Source organism: Urocampus carinirostris, chromosome 16 (assembly GCF_059441175.1).
Source record: "Urocampus carinirostris isolate Australia breed hairy pipefish chromosome 16, RoL_Ucar_1.0, whole genome shotgun sequence".
NCBI classification, from domain to species: Eukaryota; Metazoa; Chordata; class Actinopteri; order Syngnathiformes; family Syngnathidae; genus Urocampus; species Urocampus carinirostris.
In genome coordinates this window covers 15147115-15162760 of record NC_142364.1, presented here as the reverse complement: position 1 = coordinate 15162760, position 15646 = coordinate 15147115, and the positions used below count along the sequence as shown (strand labels likewise).

Sequence of the window (15646 nt, the reverse complement as noted above, 5' to 3'; positions counted from 1 at the left end):
CATTGTGCATTCCACATGTGACAATGACAATACATTTGTCACTTTACATGTTTAGAATGGAAAAATAACAGAAACGAATGTAATTACTAATATTATATTTCATGTTACAATGGTAATACATTTTATGTTACCGATTTATTTTTTATAATACAAGTTTTTAGTCATTGTAACATGTGAAATGAACAACGAAATTAACATTAGTCTCTGGTACCATGAATAAAAATACTGTGAACAGAGAAAATCTACTGCCTCATCATTTAGTTGTCCCGCGGTAAGGATTCAGCGCTCTGACCGCCGAGACCTGGGTTCGATTCCCGATTGAGGTCAGTGATATTTTTTGACTGATCAACCGGTAAAATCACGTGCACCCAAACTTGGTGTGTTATACACAAATAAATACGAAATCTGTAGTGTGCGGTGGCATTTGAGCTCTCATTTTAGCACGGAATGCAGTTTAAGGCAGGAAAATGAGAATATGGCACCAGAATGAAGATAGAAATCTCAATATTGCTTCTAAACTCGGTGCTAAAATAATAGAACTTGTAGGGTGCTCATCTGGAGGTGTTTTAAGAGTAAGCCTAAAAGATGGCACCACAAGGTTAAAAAAAAAAAAAAAAAAAACGTATTTTCCAAACTATAAGGCGAATTTAAAAACCCCAAATTGGCCAAAAATTGGAATGCGAGCCTTATAACCCGTTACGCCTCATATATCGCAAAGTACTGCTGGATAAGATTGGAAATGCATACAGTATATATACATGTGCGTAACTACATGAGGTTTTACGGTATAGCAAAACTGCAAATTATTGTTTACAACGGGAATAGAAACCTGGACTACCAGACCACCAGTGATACAAATGACATATAAAAAGGAATTTTATTTTAGCTCATTATCACACTTTTTATTCACAGTACCAGAAACGAATGTTAGAGAATGGAGAAGTTCTCCCATAAGGTTTAAATAAATACAAAGTCAGATTCATCGTTAATGCTTTTTTTTTTACATCTTTTTGGACAAATTTAAGACAACTATTAAAACAGTACCAGAAAATAAGAAAACTTAATCGTATTCTCTAACATTCCAGTGTTTTCCATACCATTGAAAGTGTAATGTGTCCTGCCTTATTCTCATGAACTTAGATTATTAAAAAATATAACATAGTTTTTAAATATATTTAAATGCAAAGTTAATCAAACTAACGTTTAGACATCATTATATAACAGATCTCAATTGCCATTGTGTGGCACACTTTTTGAATCAGCTCACTCGCTTTTGGTTAATATGCTCACTTTCATCTTTGTTTGCTGAGCGGGGGTGCACAAGTGAGCACAGGACCAAATGAAAGACCCCAGAATCCCCTTGCCCCCAAACTGTCCAACCACCAGGATCTCGCAAAGTTCTATGGGAAACACTACATTCTTTTCTGGCAACATGAGTGATAATAATGTGATAAAATCGAACGCCTTTTCTTATGTCATCTGTATCACTCGCGGTTAGTTTACCGCACTCTCCCTGTACAATGCTTGGAATTTGAAACATTTTTCGACAATCCGAGGATTGCATTCATATATACAGTACGTGTCGAAAATGTGCATCAGTTATACACGAATACAGTACAGTAGCTCTTAAGTTTCGATTCCATGCGCCTTATAGTCCCTAGAGGCCTTATTTATGAAGAATATATGACAAAATATTTTTGGGTGCGCCTTACAGTGCGGAAAATACGGTATATATACGCGGGGGATCACCTCAGTGGAAAGAGAGAAGAGACTTCCACTAACAGCAGCACGTTTTTTTTTTTCTTCCCGTGATCCATTTTTCTTAACAGTGCGTCGACCCTCCTGAGGGAAAGAAATCCTACTATCAGTCTAGTGGGACCATACAAGAACCCCCCCTTAAAAAAAAAAAAAAAAATCCTTGATCCTGAACCAGACGGATGCTCCTTGTTGGACCGGAAGCGCAGCATCGAATTTCTAACATCCGGGGTGCAGAGAAAAAAGGGGGGATTAGTTGGGAAGGGGGCAGGTGTCGAGTCTCCTTTTGGTACTAGAGGGGGAAAACGGGTGGGGGGGTCTGTGCCAGTCCATTAGCCCTAAAAGTTAACAGAAGGGGAGGCATACCGAAGGACCTTTAACTCTCCTCAAAGTCCTGAGACTCCACTTTGCACTTCTTGGTAGGCGGCGCCTCTTGGTCCACGTCCTGAGGAAGCCAAAGAGATGATCAAATGCTCCGGCGGCCATTGCAAAACTTTTGAGTTACGAGCTTAATTTCGCTGAAATTGCTCGTGTGACGAGCGAAATTTCCCGATTTGGAGTCATAAAATATAAATCGGTCTGCTCCCACCTCCCCAAAGCATCTAAGTAAATACCTGTAAAACACATCTTCCATACACAGGGATCAGAATGGAGATTTTCATTTTCAGCTGAAATAGCCAGCGTCCAGGAATAAACCAGGGCGGAGCCCCCCCCCCCCAAAAAACCTGGGTTTTAGGCAATTTACTTGTCCAAAACCATGCTTATATTTATCATTTAAGTAACATTTTTAGAAGATTAAAATAATTTGCCCACATAACTGATTTTTTTGTAAATACTGCAAGATAAGTTCAAATGCAGTTCAGTCCCTGCAGCTTGTGCGACAATGCGGCCAATTTTTCTAACGGCCGCCAGGGTGCGCCAGAGCAATAAAGGAAAGAGTGAGACAGTCGGATTTTGAATTTGTTTGCTACGCAAGAGAAAAAGTGAAAAAGTCGGAATGCCTTTGGGGTTCAAAAACAGCGGAAATCCGCGGATCCGCGGAAAATTCTAATCCCTGCATACATGTTTTCAGAAATGGGAAATCGGGAAAAAAATTTTTTTTCGACGCGATTATTTTTATTATTAATATTATTTGAAAAGACAACGATAAAAATCGTTTTTCAATCTACTTTATTGTTATTTTATGTTTACATGTGATTATTACAATGTTTAATGATTCCAAATTTTCTGGTGTTCTTTAACATAGTCATATGTAGCATTCTTATTCGTCTGCTGCTCTCGAAGGAGTGAGATCACGTGGAGTTCGAGATTATGATTGCCGAGTCTCGATCAAAGCTTTTTACGGAGCGGAACGGCGAAAAAGACGATGATGAAGACTATGGATAATTCGGCTACATTTTAATCGGCAAAACTTTGTTCGCATAAAAATTTCGGCAAACAAAACAAAACATTAAATTTTTAGAAATCGGTAGATGTTGCTCTCAGATCGGTAGGCGGGAGAATCGTAGCCAAAGCGGGAGACTTAACAAGTGTGATCTTCCTTATCAAAAACACATTTATTAAGTAATTCAACCGAAAAACATACAGTAATAAGATAAAAATGATAAGGTAAACCCCTTAACAGCTTTGGATCATCAAATGTGTGTCACCAGTCACTAAAATACGTCATGCCACATATCATTGGAAAGCTAAAACTCTTGGGACTCTTGGGAAATTACAATTATAATTACTCATTACAATTACTTCCTGAAGGATTTTATACATTTGACTACAAGGGATTTTATACGATTGAATACAAGTTACATTTATTGAGTGCAATGAAGATTTTCACCGAGTAGGCTATAGTTCAATGACCGGTCACGCCGTTCCGAATGCAGAATATTTTGACGAGGGAACAGGACCCTGACGGAGGACGGCAGGCGATGTTTTGAGAACAAGGCCCTGATGACGTAGAAACGCTCGGTGTTGTTTTGAGTTTATCCCAGACATCGAAGCGAGGTGGTGGAGCCCACGTGGGGGCTTCCGTGGCATGCCCATGGGAGGAGCCGGCACACCAGCTTGCGGTAAAACATAGGCCGAGAGAAAAGCGAGAAGATCGAGAGAGGAAGCTTGACAGAAACTCGAGCGACACTAACTTGGCCATATTCGATGGAGCTCACTTAGTTAAATTGTTCAAGAAATCAAATCTGCCCCCCGTGTGGAAATGCCGGTCTCCTGTCCATCTTTTCCATCAAGAAACGAGCGTGCATTGTTAGGTGAATGTAGGTTGTGTTTGGTTAATGGAGTCAGATAACTAATTCGAACCATTTGGTAAACGGTACATTTTAATATTTATTTCCTAACATTCCCTTGGCCGTCATGATATTCTTTGAATGTACGCAAAAATGGCTTTGTGTCATCCGGGACAATCCAGAGAATCCATCCGGGTGAAATATTGACTCCAAAACACACGATAATGCCAACAGATAAATAAAAATTCGCCTAAAAGCATGTCTGCTTCATTTGACGTTGCTTCTTATAAATTGTTTGTTTTGCTCCAAAACGCCCCTTTAAAACTAAACAAGACTTGTTAAATTATTCACAATATGGTAGTCTCTGACATTTAGATTGACACCCCTTTTAGCCAATAACAGGCTTTTATTCACGGTCCCCAGTCCACATTAGCCTATAAGGGCCTGTTTAATGAAAGGGAGATTGCCTCCAGTAGGTCCGAATAACATCAGGCCAGTTATAAGGTAGATGAACATTTTTTATCATTTATTTTTAGTTTTTATACAGTATGTGCCTCTTGTTTTATATTTATTGTGCAGGAATCTTATTTTAACATGTTTTTGTTTCGTTTTCTAATGCTCTTTTATTATTCATTAATAAAAATATAACTTTTTGCGGGCTTGGAACAGATTAGCGCATTAACATTCTTAAGGCGTCTCTACTTACAAATATTTCAGGTTACAAAGCTCGTCCCAGAACAAATTAAAAACTTGAGTGATCACGGTACTCTGAAAGGCATTCCATCGCCATGGTTACCTGAGTGGCTTTGCTATCCGAGGGGTCTTTGTTGGCATCTCGCTTTGCGCTGCGCTCTGACGCTTCCGTGGCACTTTTACCTGAAAAGAAGGCAGCAGCAAAGGAAAAATATGAGCGAAAGACGCTAACAATCCTTGGCGCTAGCAACACTAATACAGTAGACCCCCCAAGATACAGCGTTTACACTCAAACCCCTCTAAGTAAGATGTTTGTGGCCCCTCTTTACAGCATTTTCTTTTTAGCCTACAGCAAAACTACCCAAAATAGAATTCCAACTGCGCTGTTGTAAGATGCTTTACTGCTATTGGTCTACGTCACAGGTGTCAAACAGGCGGCCCGCGGGCCAAATCAGGCCCGCTAAGGGATTGAATCCGGCTCGCGGGACAACACTCAGAGAAGCGCAAGAGAAAAACAAGCTGCACGTTGAAATATGTCCACTTGATGTTGCCAAAGCCAGTTTCCTCTCACAAAGACACTGTACTTTTATTTCTTTCTCTCTCCCTCTTTGTTTTCCACCCCTTTTCTCCCACTGTGTTTCTTTTTCTCTTCTTTTGTTGCTCTTTGTCTCTTTCTCTCTCTGTGTCTTTTAACCTCTTTTGCTCTAACTTCCTTTTTTTCTTTTCTCTTTCTGTCTTCATACCCTTTGCACTTTCTTTTCTCTTTTCTCTCCTTCTGTCTTTTTATTTCTCTTTGAATTTCTTTCTTCCTCTCCCTTGCTTTTCCCCCTCTCTCACGACTTTTTATCTTTTGTTTCTCACGCTCTCTCCTTTTCCCTCCCTCTTTCTCTTATTTCTTTATCTCTTTTTCTTTCTCTTTAATCTGCTAGTCCGGCCCCCGACAGATAGTTTGTTCTATAGTGTGGCCCCAGAGTTAAAATGAGTTTGACACCTCTGGTCTACGTCCTATAAAATGCTGGACTGCTACTTGTTTCTTCTTAACGGAAGATGAAAATGACGGTATGCTATTGGCTGAATTACTTCCCACAATACCCCCTTTCGCTCTTTTTTTATTCAGTTCAGAATAGAATGTGTGCTACGTATCTGTCAGTCAGTTGAATTCAAACTGTACAAAAAAATGATCCTGGGGGCATATGCCCCCGGACCCCTGGAGTCAGTCCACCAGGGTATTCAATGGGAAACGCTTAGGTACAAAAAAACACAATACTTGGGGTTTGTACAATTTTTTTCATGGCCAGATTCAAGCACTTTTAAAGACGATTTTTCCAGTCCCACTAAAAGAAGAAATCCACATTTTGTTCCACGTTTTAGCCATCGTTTACAATTCCCGTTTACTAGCACCGCCAGGCTGTACTTGCCCAAGACACACCTCAGGAAGTGATTTGTGAACAAGCCTTTACATCAAGGGTCTCAAACCCGCGGCCCCCAGGGTGAATGTTTGAGGCCCCTGCTTTAATAGGAAAGCTAAAGAGACAGTGCGTGTTATTTTCTCGCTAGATGCCGCTGTATTCTGTTGTGCCACAGAAAACGAGTGATAAGGGCACAAAGAAAGAAGACAAAATACAGAGACTCAGTGACCAAAACGCATGTTTTTACTTTTGAAAAGATGAATAGGAAAAAGAGTAAAAGAGGAAAACATATATATATTAAAACATTTAAAATAAAGAGGAAAAAAAGTCAAAAAACAAAAAAAAGAAAATGCGAGGATTTTTTTTTTTAAGAAGTAAAACCCAAGAAAAAATACAAAAGAGGGAAATAAAGAATAAATAAATAAAACAAAAGTAAAACAATAAAAAAAAATTAAAAAGAAAATTGCCATTTTTTTCATTTTGTCTTTTTCTCTCTTTAAGTCCTTTTTTAACTTTCTATTCTTTCTCTTTCTCAATTATTTCCCCTACATTTGTTTGAATTCCCATTTTCCTCTGTTGCCTCTTCTTTCATCAATCCTTCCCCATTTTTTATCTCATCTCATCTCATTAGCCGTACCGCTTATCCTCATTAGGGTCGCGGGGGGGCTGGAGCCCATCCCAGCCATCTCCGGGCAGTGGGCAGGGGACACCCTGAACTGGTTGCCAGCCAATCGCAGGGCACACAGGGACAGACAACTCATTCGCTCATTCACACCTAGGGACAATTTGGACCGGCCAATTCACCTGAAATGCATGTTTTTGGAATGTGGGAGGAAACCGGAGTGCCCGGAGGAAACCCACGCAAGCACGGGGAGAACATACAAACTCCGCACAGAAAGTCTGGAGCTGGATTTGAACCCACGACAGGTTCCCATGACATGAACTGTGCCGCACAAGCGCTAACCACTGCGCCGCCGTGCTGCCCCATTTTTTATTTCCTTCAAAAATGATTTTTCCCTTCTTTTTGTCTTTCTTTAAAAAGACTGGTTAAAAACTAAGAAAAAGGCTGCTTTTTGCTCACTCTCAGTCTCTGTAGTTTGTAGTCTATCTGGGACTCATTTTTAGTTTCTCTACACATCACAGCGACATCAAGTGGACAACTATAAAACACTGTCCCTTTAAGAACAGCAGAATGTTTTTATCAGCTGTTTTTACTGAAAACCCCATTTGGCCCGGAATCCTAGCTTCAGCAGCCCGCAACTCAATTGCGTTTGAGACCCCTGCTTAAGGGCTACAATTGCAAACCACTTGAAGGCCACTTTTTCGACAGGGCGTGCGAATGTGGACCACTTACCCCTTTTTGAGTCAGGACTTTGATCGGTCTTGACGTCATTGTTTTCGCGATGAGGCGCTCCGGTGGACTCGGGTGCCGGGCTGGTGCTACAACTCGTTTCCTGCTTGACCGGCGAAGAGTCGGCGATGGAGCTCTGGTTGCTGTTGTCGTCTGGGAAACACACCAAGGAGAGATTATAGACTTCGGGTATATTGGAGATAAGAGAATCTGGTTTTTCACACTCACCGTGCATGTCCATCATTCCAGGGGAGGAACTGTTCTCCGGAGTGGTCAACTCGGAACCGTATTTTTCGTCCTTGCCCTTCTTCTTGTTTTTGTTTTTCTTCAAGAAGGGAAAAAATATCAATCTAAACCAGGGCTTCACGATTTTGGGGGGAAAAAAATACAGACGCTCCCCAACTTACGAACATTAGAGTTACGAACAACAGTATATACGAACATTGTTTATAAAATATCCGAACATTTCTGTAAGTTAAATTTTGTATTGTGAGGAATCTTTTCCCATGTACAGGACAGTACTGTAGTACTTCTTTCCGCCACTACCCGTGTGTGGCGCTGTGAAAGCTCACTCAGCATCCACCCCGAAGAAGAAATCCGGCTTCTACTTCCTGGTTTGTGTGTATACACACTGCACTGTATCTCTAGCACGCTAAGAACTTTGACGTTTTATTGTTAAATATCTCGTGCATCCATTCAATATGGTTGGTGTAAAGTATAAGGAAGAGGCGAGTCGTTCCTTTTGAAACGAAAGTGAAATAAGAAAGCTTGATGCGGTTGAGAAAATGGTTGGATTGCTTTTGTTTCGTCCCCTCTACCACAGAGGAGGACCTCTTGAAGCCCTCTTCCAAGAGTAAGTTAAACTTAACTATTTATCTTTATAGAGCAAATTTATTATAAAATGTTTATTTTTTTAGTACAAAACAATCCAGGTTACTTATACCAGCCCTAAACATACTTATATAAACCTTAAACATACAAAATATAGCGTTGCGCATTTTAAGGCAGTGATAGAATACACAGTATCCACATAAGAAATCACCAGGGAAACCAAAATGACTTCAAGTAATAATACCGTATTCCACAATTATCTATGTTTTTAAAACTTGACTTCTGGGGCTCTGTTTTCGAGGTCATAAAATCCATAGCTCATATATTCCCTGCTGAATCTGCATCTGGCCATGTTAAACAAAATGTATCGGTCTTTTTCTGTGGTGTTAAATGCAGGTGTCAAATTTTGTTTGCAAGGAATTATCGCCATCTATTGTTATGGGGTTCAAATGACCCTCAGTTATTATCTTCTTTTATTAGCCTGATTTGGTCACGGCAAAGGCCCGTGACCCACTTTTGGGTCCCAATCCACAGGTTGAGAAACACTGTTCTTGATCCAAATGTATGTAACTCAAAGTGTGGTATAAAACTATCAAAGAACATTAAGACATCCGACCAAATACTTAAACCCCTGATGTTTTCCTCCTTTTTTTTTGCAGTATAAGAAGGCATCTCACATACTTGCAGCTGTATAGCGTGCACTTGTATCCATCACTGTTTATTGTTAAGCTATTTGACAAACACTTGTATTTTTGATTGTTTTGTAATAGAAAAATAGTGCACATAATATTAAATATCTACCCCAAACTTCAAAATTTGGATAGAAAAGGTAATCAAAAATCGTTTTTTAAAAACATCCGATCTATCGGGAAAAAATAATCGCCCGATATATCGATTAAAACGCTCGTTAGTTACTGGTATTAGCGAAGAAGTGTGGTTCTTTTATGTCATGGTGATTTTCCAGCCTTCTTATATTCGGCAACATTATCAGCTTACTCACGTCATCTGACTTGGGCTCCGTCACTGGCACCCATTTGTAGATACGAAGGGACGTGTCTCCTACGGTCACCCATTTCTTTTCCCTGGATACAAAAATTCACAAAATTCCATGTTACTTTCGTTTACAATACTCCATACTTTCCGCATTTAACACTAGAAGTACCACAGCCAAGCCATTTTCTACATAGAAACTGGTGTGAACAACTCAGAAATGACACTTGGCATGCTAATGTGAAGAAAAGAATATTTGGTGGTGGCGTGACTAGCCTGTATTTTTGTAGTATTACTGCAGTGTTTTGGGAGTTTTTCCATAGGAGGTTTTTGTAGTATTTCTTTTATATTTTTTACTACTACTGTAGTTGTAATTTGGTAGTATTTTGTCGTAATATTAATGTAGACTTGATTTTTTTATAATAGTATTACAGTAGTGGTATTTCTGTAGTATATCTGGAAAAGGATTATGAAGTATTTCCATACTAATATCCCGGTTGTACTTTGTAATATTTCTGCAGTGTTTTGGGAGGTTGTCAATACGAGGTTTTTGTAGTATGTCTGTAGTATTTTCTTTACTACTACTGTAGTTGTAATTTTGTAGTATTTCTGTTGTAATATTTCTGTAGCAGTATTTTTGTAGTATTTCAATCGTAATATTTACGTAGCAAGATTTTTGTATTACAGTAGTGGTATTTCTGTAAAGGATTTAAGTATTTCCATACCAATATCTCTTTAGTATTTCTTAAATATTTTTTACTACTACAGTAGTTGTATTTTTGTAGTATTTCCGTCATAATATTTCTGTAGCAGTATTTTTGTCGTAATATTTAGGTAGCAGGATGTTTGCATTATAGTATTTCTGTAAAAGGATTATGAAGTATTTCCATACGAATATCTCTGTAGTATTTCTTTAATATTTTTTATTACTACTGTAGTTGTAATTTTGTAGCATTTCTGTCGTAATATTTCTGTAGCAGTATTTTTGTAGTATTTATTTCGTAAGATTTATGAAGCAGGATTTTTGTATAATAGTATGACTGTAGTGGTATTTCTGTAAAAGGATTTTGAAGTATTCCCATACTAATAGCTCTGTAGTATTTCTTTAAGTTTTTACTACTGTAGTTGATATTTAGTAGTATTTCTGTTTTAATATTACTGTAACAGTATTTTAGTATCATAGTATTACTGTCGTATAGTATTTTGTAGAATTGATATTGTAACGTTTATGTAGCAGAATTTTTGTATTCAAGTATTACTGTAGCGGTATTTCTGTGAAAGGATTTTGAAGTATTTCCATACTAATATCTCTGTAGTATTAATTTCATATTTTATTACTACTGTAGTTGATAATTTGTAGTATTTCTGTTGTAATAGTACTGTAATAGTAATTTTGTATCATAGTGTTACAGTAGTAGTATCTACCAAGCATTTCTATAGTATTTTTTCTTATGAGAAAAGACAAAATAATATATTAGGTGTCTGTTTTAAAGCACTAAATTTTATACCCAGTTATATAGTTCATTTGTAGTATTTGTTGTGGTATTTTTGCCAACCGACTCTGCATCTAGCAACACCACACCCATTCAATTCCATTTGAAAAAACCCGCCTCGCTGCTTTTACCGAACAATGGTAACTAGATCGGCCGACGTTGAGATTACAGTAAGAGCTACCGTATTTATTTGTGTATAACAGTAGCACATTTACAACACTTACGGTATAATGCAACAATTGATGAGTTGAAAAATTTCACTGATTAAAATATCAAAACATTATATGCAACAAGAATCGAATCCGGGTCACAGCTGCGAGAGCATAAGAACCTAACCACTAGTGATACAGATGACATACAAAAAGGCATTCAATGTTATCTCATTAACATAGTAATTTTCCTTACGGTGGATGAATGTTAGAGAATGGAGAAAACAGAAGGTTGTCCTAAGGGCTACAAGTGTCGGCACACAAAAGTGTAATGGGAGTTTTATTGTAACGTGATACGGCAATTAAAGGTTTTAGTACGCAATAGCCAATCAAAATGATTTCAATTTACCCGTTTGACAAGCCGAGCAATGCTTGTTCCACACTTATCATTTACAAATTTAATATTTATTATTCACGATGCAACAAACATGCAATTGTGGTTTCCTGAAAAGTGAAGATTGAAGGGCCAATGTGTATTTTTTAACCAGAAGAAATAAGATGTAGATGCCTTTTTAATCTCATTTTTTTCTTTCTAGACCAGGGGTGGCGAACAAGTTTGACACAAAGAGACGAAATTTTTAACTGTGAGAGTCAAAGAGCCACACCACACACTGACCGGCATTAGACGTAACCTACGCAGATGATTGGCAGTCAGTTATGTGTCTGGAGCAGCATAAAAACAACAAATCGGCCAAATTGATTTCAAAATATTATTTGTTATTAACTCTGATGGATTCAGGTGTGTTTTAAGAGGGGGGAAAAAACTAAACATGAAACGAGGCAAAGAGCTACAGTATGTAGAAAATATGATGAGGCAAAGAGCCGTATTCTTATTGGCCAAGAGCCGCATGGGGCCCGAGAGCCGCGTGTTCGGCACCCCTGTTCTAGACTATCATTACATGCTTAACTTGGAGTACCACTTATTTCACTGAAAACAATGTCCACTACGTTGTACAGGACGACTGGTTATCGGCGCCGATGGTTGAGAATTTGATGGATATCAGTATTTTTATTTATTCGACGGGCCGATTATTTAGGCTCAGATGCAGCTGAGCCTCTCTCCCCCTCCCTTTGTCTCGGACACCCAAGCCCGCACCTTCTGATTAGATAAACGACCAGGGCCACTGACGTAAGAAGAAGAATATGAGAGCAGAGAAAGCAACAGCAGCTTTGCGATATCCGGAATCCCGACATGGTTGTAAATCAAGACCGCTGATAATATTGAGACCTTAAAAAGTCAGTGGTAGAAAAGCGTGTATGTGATTAAGAGATAACGTAAAAAGAGCAGTTGACTAGTTTTTGGAAAAGCACGTTCAGGTGGAGACTGATACATTAGCTCTAGTTGATCAATCAAGCGTGTGTGTTTGTAACTGAGAGCATGAAAAGCACGCCAATGTGGAACGCTGAGTGATTAGCTGTTACCATAACATTAGTTCGTCAATTTGTCTCGAAACAGGAGTCAATTTTCGAGGTTAGTGGAAAATGTTGATGCTCATTTTGTTTTAAATTAAATCATGTTAGTTGTATTGACATTTATTTGTTGTAAAAAAAAAAAAAAAAAAAAAAATCGAGGAGCTATTTAAGTTTTAGGATTAGCTGTTAAACCTAATTTTATTCCCTGCACTGTTTTTGGTTTAAGCGAAAGATTAATCATGTAAGTTGTGTCAGAATTCTAATTTGCTTACCATTTCAGAGCGCTATTGAAGGATTTTATACATTTGACTATAAGGGATATTATACGATTGAATACAAGTTACATTTATTGAATGCAATGAAGATTTTCACTGAGTGGGCTTCAGGTCACGCTGATCCGAATGCGGAATGTTGTGTTTAGTTCTGTTGATAACTCTGACGCAGGAGGGCAGGCATTGTTTGAATAAGTTGTTTTGATAAGCGCTCTGCTGTTATGAGTTTTTCAGACATCGAGGCGAGGAGGTGGAGCCGTGGACCCCACGTCGGGGCTTTCATTGGCACGCCCATGGGAGGAGCCGGCACACCAGCTTGCGGAAAAACCGTGGGCAGAGGAAGAAAGGCAGAAGATCGAGAGAGGAGGCTTGACAGAGACTCAAGCGACACTAATTCGGCTAATTCGATGGAGTTCACTTAGTTCAATTATTTAAGAAATTAAATCTGCCCCCGTGTGGAAATGCAGGTCTCTTGTTCATTTTTCCGTCAAGAAACGAGCGCGCATTGTTAGGAGAATTCAGGTTGTGTTTGGTTAATGGAGTCAGATAACTAATTTGAACAATTTGGTAAACGGTACATTTTATTTATTAATTCCTAACACTATGAATGTTTTTCTTTTGATTTAGAACAAATATTCTGTTTCTTTTTGCATGATCAGAAATCCCTTTCGCCAAATTTTAAGCTTTTACAGCTAATGAATATCGGCCTTCTCTTAATACTAATAATAAGTATGGTTTGATCCTAACCACGTTGTTAACAATCTCAATAAAAACGATTATCCACGACGATTAAGAAGGTCGATTAATCGATTTTATTTTGTCGCACGTCGATTTCGAAGAACTTTCACACACCCTTCTTTTACAAGCTAGCTAGCGTTTGGATATGAGCTAATCATACACAGAAAAGCGTAAAGGGATTTTGTTTTTGTTACACGGTAACGATATTAAAAGGTATAATTGATAAAAATTCACCATAGCCAATCCAAATGACTTCAATTTACCGGTAATTGTGTTAGCCGAGCCGTGCAAACGCCCGTCCCACACTCCCAGCTCCCAACCCCCACCCTTGTTTTCTCACTTCGACCCCAAAAAAGGACTCGTAAATCCCCTAAACACGATCTTTAAAAGGTTTCTGACTCGTACGGATCGTAATTCGAACGCCAGGACGAGTCGAGTACAGCGGTGGGATCAAAACCGCGATTGTGTGCTCGCGGCTCGGCGTCAGGCGGCTCCATGTGACCGCTCTCGAAATGGCTCCTCGAGCTACCGCGAGGACCACGTTCGGCGGCTTGTAAAACGCATCACGAAGACAAACGATCGTTGGAACTAAATAAAACGAAAATCCCGATCGTTTGATTTCCTTCGGTTCCTTGTCCTCCTACCCAACGCGGTTTTCCCCTTGTTAGATAACCTCACGGACGGCTTTTTTTGTGTTTCTTCCCCCGCCTTCCCCCCGTTGTGGTGTTGCTTACCATTTTCGTACTTTCTCGATCGCGGCCATAACCCGCTTGATGTCATCTTTGGCCCTGCTGCGGGTCTCCGCTCGGACCGACCTGCCCGACATTGCCGCGGTAGGAGGGAAGGGGGACTTTTGGATTCGAAGGACGAGTTCGCCGGTCCGGCTGGCGGCTTCCGTTTAGACACAATGCAAACAGCGGAGAAGGGAGAGCGGCGCACGGTGGGGCGCTCCTGCGCATGCGCGGCCTGAAATTCCGGCTCTTTTTTTGTTGAAGAACCGACTCTTTCGGCTTGGGCCGCTAAAATCCCATACCTGTCAACCTGTACGTTATTGCTGTACAAAGTACGTTTATTATGCATTTGAGACGTGTACGACGTACAAGATAATCTGTACGGAAAAACGCAAATGTGTCAATTATGGGTACCATCCGGTATACACCGACTATCACGAAACGGCAAATCAATCAAGTCAAACGAATTCGCCGTGGTAGCCTCTATCTTGGTATCGTTTTTTTCCGTTGCAAACGAAGCGAGGGGTTTGATGCTACTCTGCGCATGCGTCTGCCACCTCGGATTTCATGTGGTAGTTGTGTAGTGAAAGGAAGTCTGTCTCTTTTTAGAGAACTGGCTTTTTCGGCTCAACTCGTTAAAGAGAGCCGGCTCACAAACGGCTCACTTGCTTTGATGCATTATATTAAGAAATATTATCTTAGTTAGTAGTTAGTAGTTAGTAGAAGTTAAAAAAAAAGGAAGTATAAAAGGAGAAAATGAAAAAAAAGACAGGTTTGTGGTTATCCCTTTAATCAGTATATTACCAACAATAATTTAATGCAGAAAATGACTTAATAATTGAATAAGAATATTCTACTTAATTATATATGCACGTATTTTTTCCTTCTACAGTGAACGTCCAAGCTACTTCAATTTTGGACTTTTTTCATAATAAACCTCATTAATGTTGAGCAACTCAGGATCGCACAACAAAATGTTATTTAACAATATATATGATATAACGAAACACATGTACAATATAACATGTTAAACTACATAAATAAACACGTTTGAAAAATAAAATGGTTTAAGATTATTTTGTATTTTGTAAGGGAAAATACGACAGTTTGCAAGGGCATGGAGCCCTGGAGCGCGACAGGTATGAAATCCAGTTTGTTAATCCTGGAGTGCCATGTCTCATCTCGTCATGAACGTTGTTTTCTTCGTTTTTATTTATGACAATAAAGACTATTATATTTTTTTAAGGTTCCCGCGGATCCTCAAAAAGTCTTAAAAGGCATTAAAATCATTATTCTAAAATAAAGACTTAATCGGCATTAAAATGTCTTTCATCCAATTTTCTAAACCCTTAGAAAATTGGAACACATAAGTAAGATTTATATTTGTTTGAACTAAAAAGATTTAGAAATATATATTTTTTATCATGATTATCTATTATTTTCAATGTCTAAAAGTTTGGAAAGTTCTGTTTTTTCAGATGAAGAGTTTTTTAACTGGACCAAAATGTGTTTGAATTTCCTAATTTATGT

The 15646-nt window shown here is 38.9% G+C and overlaps 1 protein-coding gene across 3 annotated transcripts; it reads right to left on the bottom strand.

Moving 5' to 3' along the window:
- Positions 1-607: 607 nt before the first annotated feature.
- On the bottom strand, positions 608-14327 carry bcl7a (BAF chromatin remodeling complex subunit BCL7A). Of its 3 annotated transcripts, none has more exons than XM_088356143.1 (7): positions 14120-14327; positions 9271-9352; positions 7668-7764; positions 7443-7592; positions 4783-4862; positions 2122-2200; positions 608-2047 (listed from the first exon to the last, which is right to left on the bottom strand). In XM_088356143.1, exons 1-6 carry the CDS (start codon positions 14209-14211, stop codon positions 2132-2134), a joined length of 570 nt encoding a protein of 189 aa, XP_088212269.1. In that variant the 5' UTR covers positions 14212-14327; the 3' UTR covers positions 608-2047; positions 2122-2131. The 3 variants fall into 3 exon arrangements, with proteins under 3 accessions (XP_088212269.1, XP_088212268.1, XP_088212267.1); XM_088356142.1 differs by having other exon boundaries at positions 608-1974; positions 14120-14326; XM_088356141.1 differs by having other exon boundaries at positions 608-2200; positions 14120-14326.
- Between the last annotated feature and the right edge of the window lie 1319 nt (positions 14328-15646).

Coding starts and splice junctions, on each gene's coding strand:
- bcl7a (XM_088356143.1), bottom strand. CDS start 14,211: ATGTCGGGCAGGTCGGTCCGAGCGGAGACCCGCAGCAGGGCCAAAGAT. Junction 9,353..14,119: donor ATCGAGAAAGTACGAAAATG/GTAAGCAACACC, acceptor TTTTGTATCCAG/GGAAAAGAAATGGGTGACCG. Junction 2,201..4,782: donor CGGATAGCAAAGCCACTCAG/GTAACCATGGCG, acceptor TGGCTTCCTCAG/GACGTGGACCAAGAGGCGCC.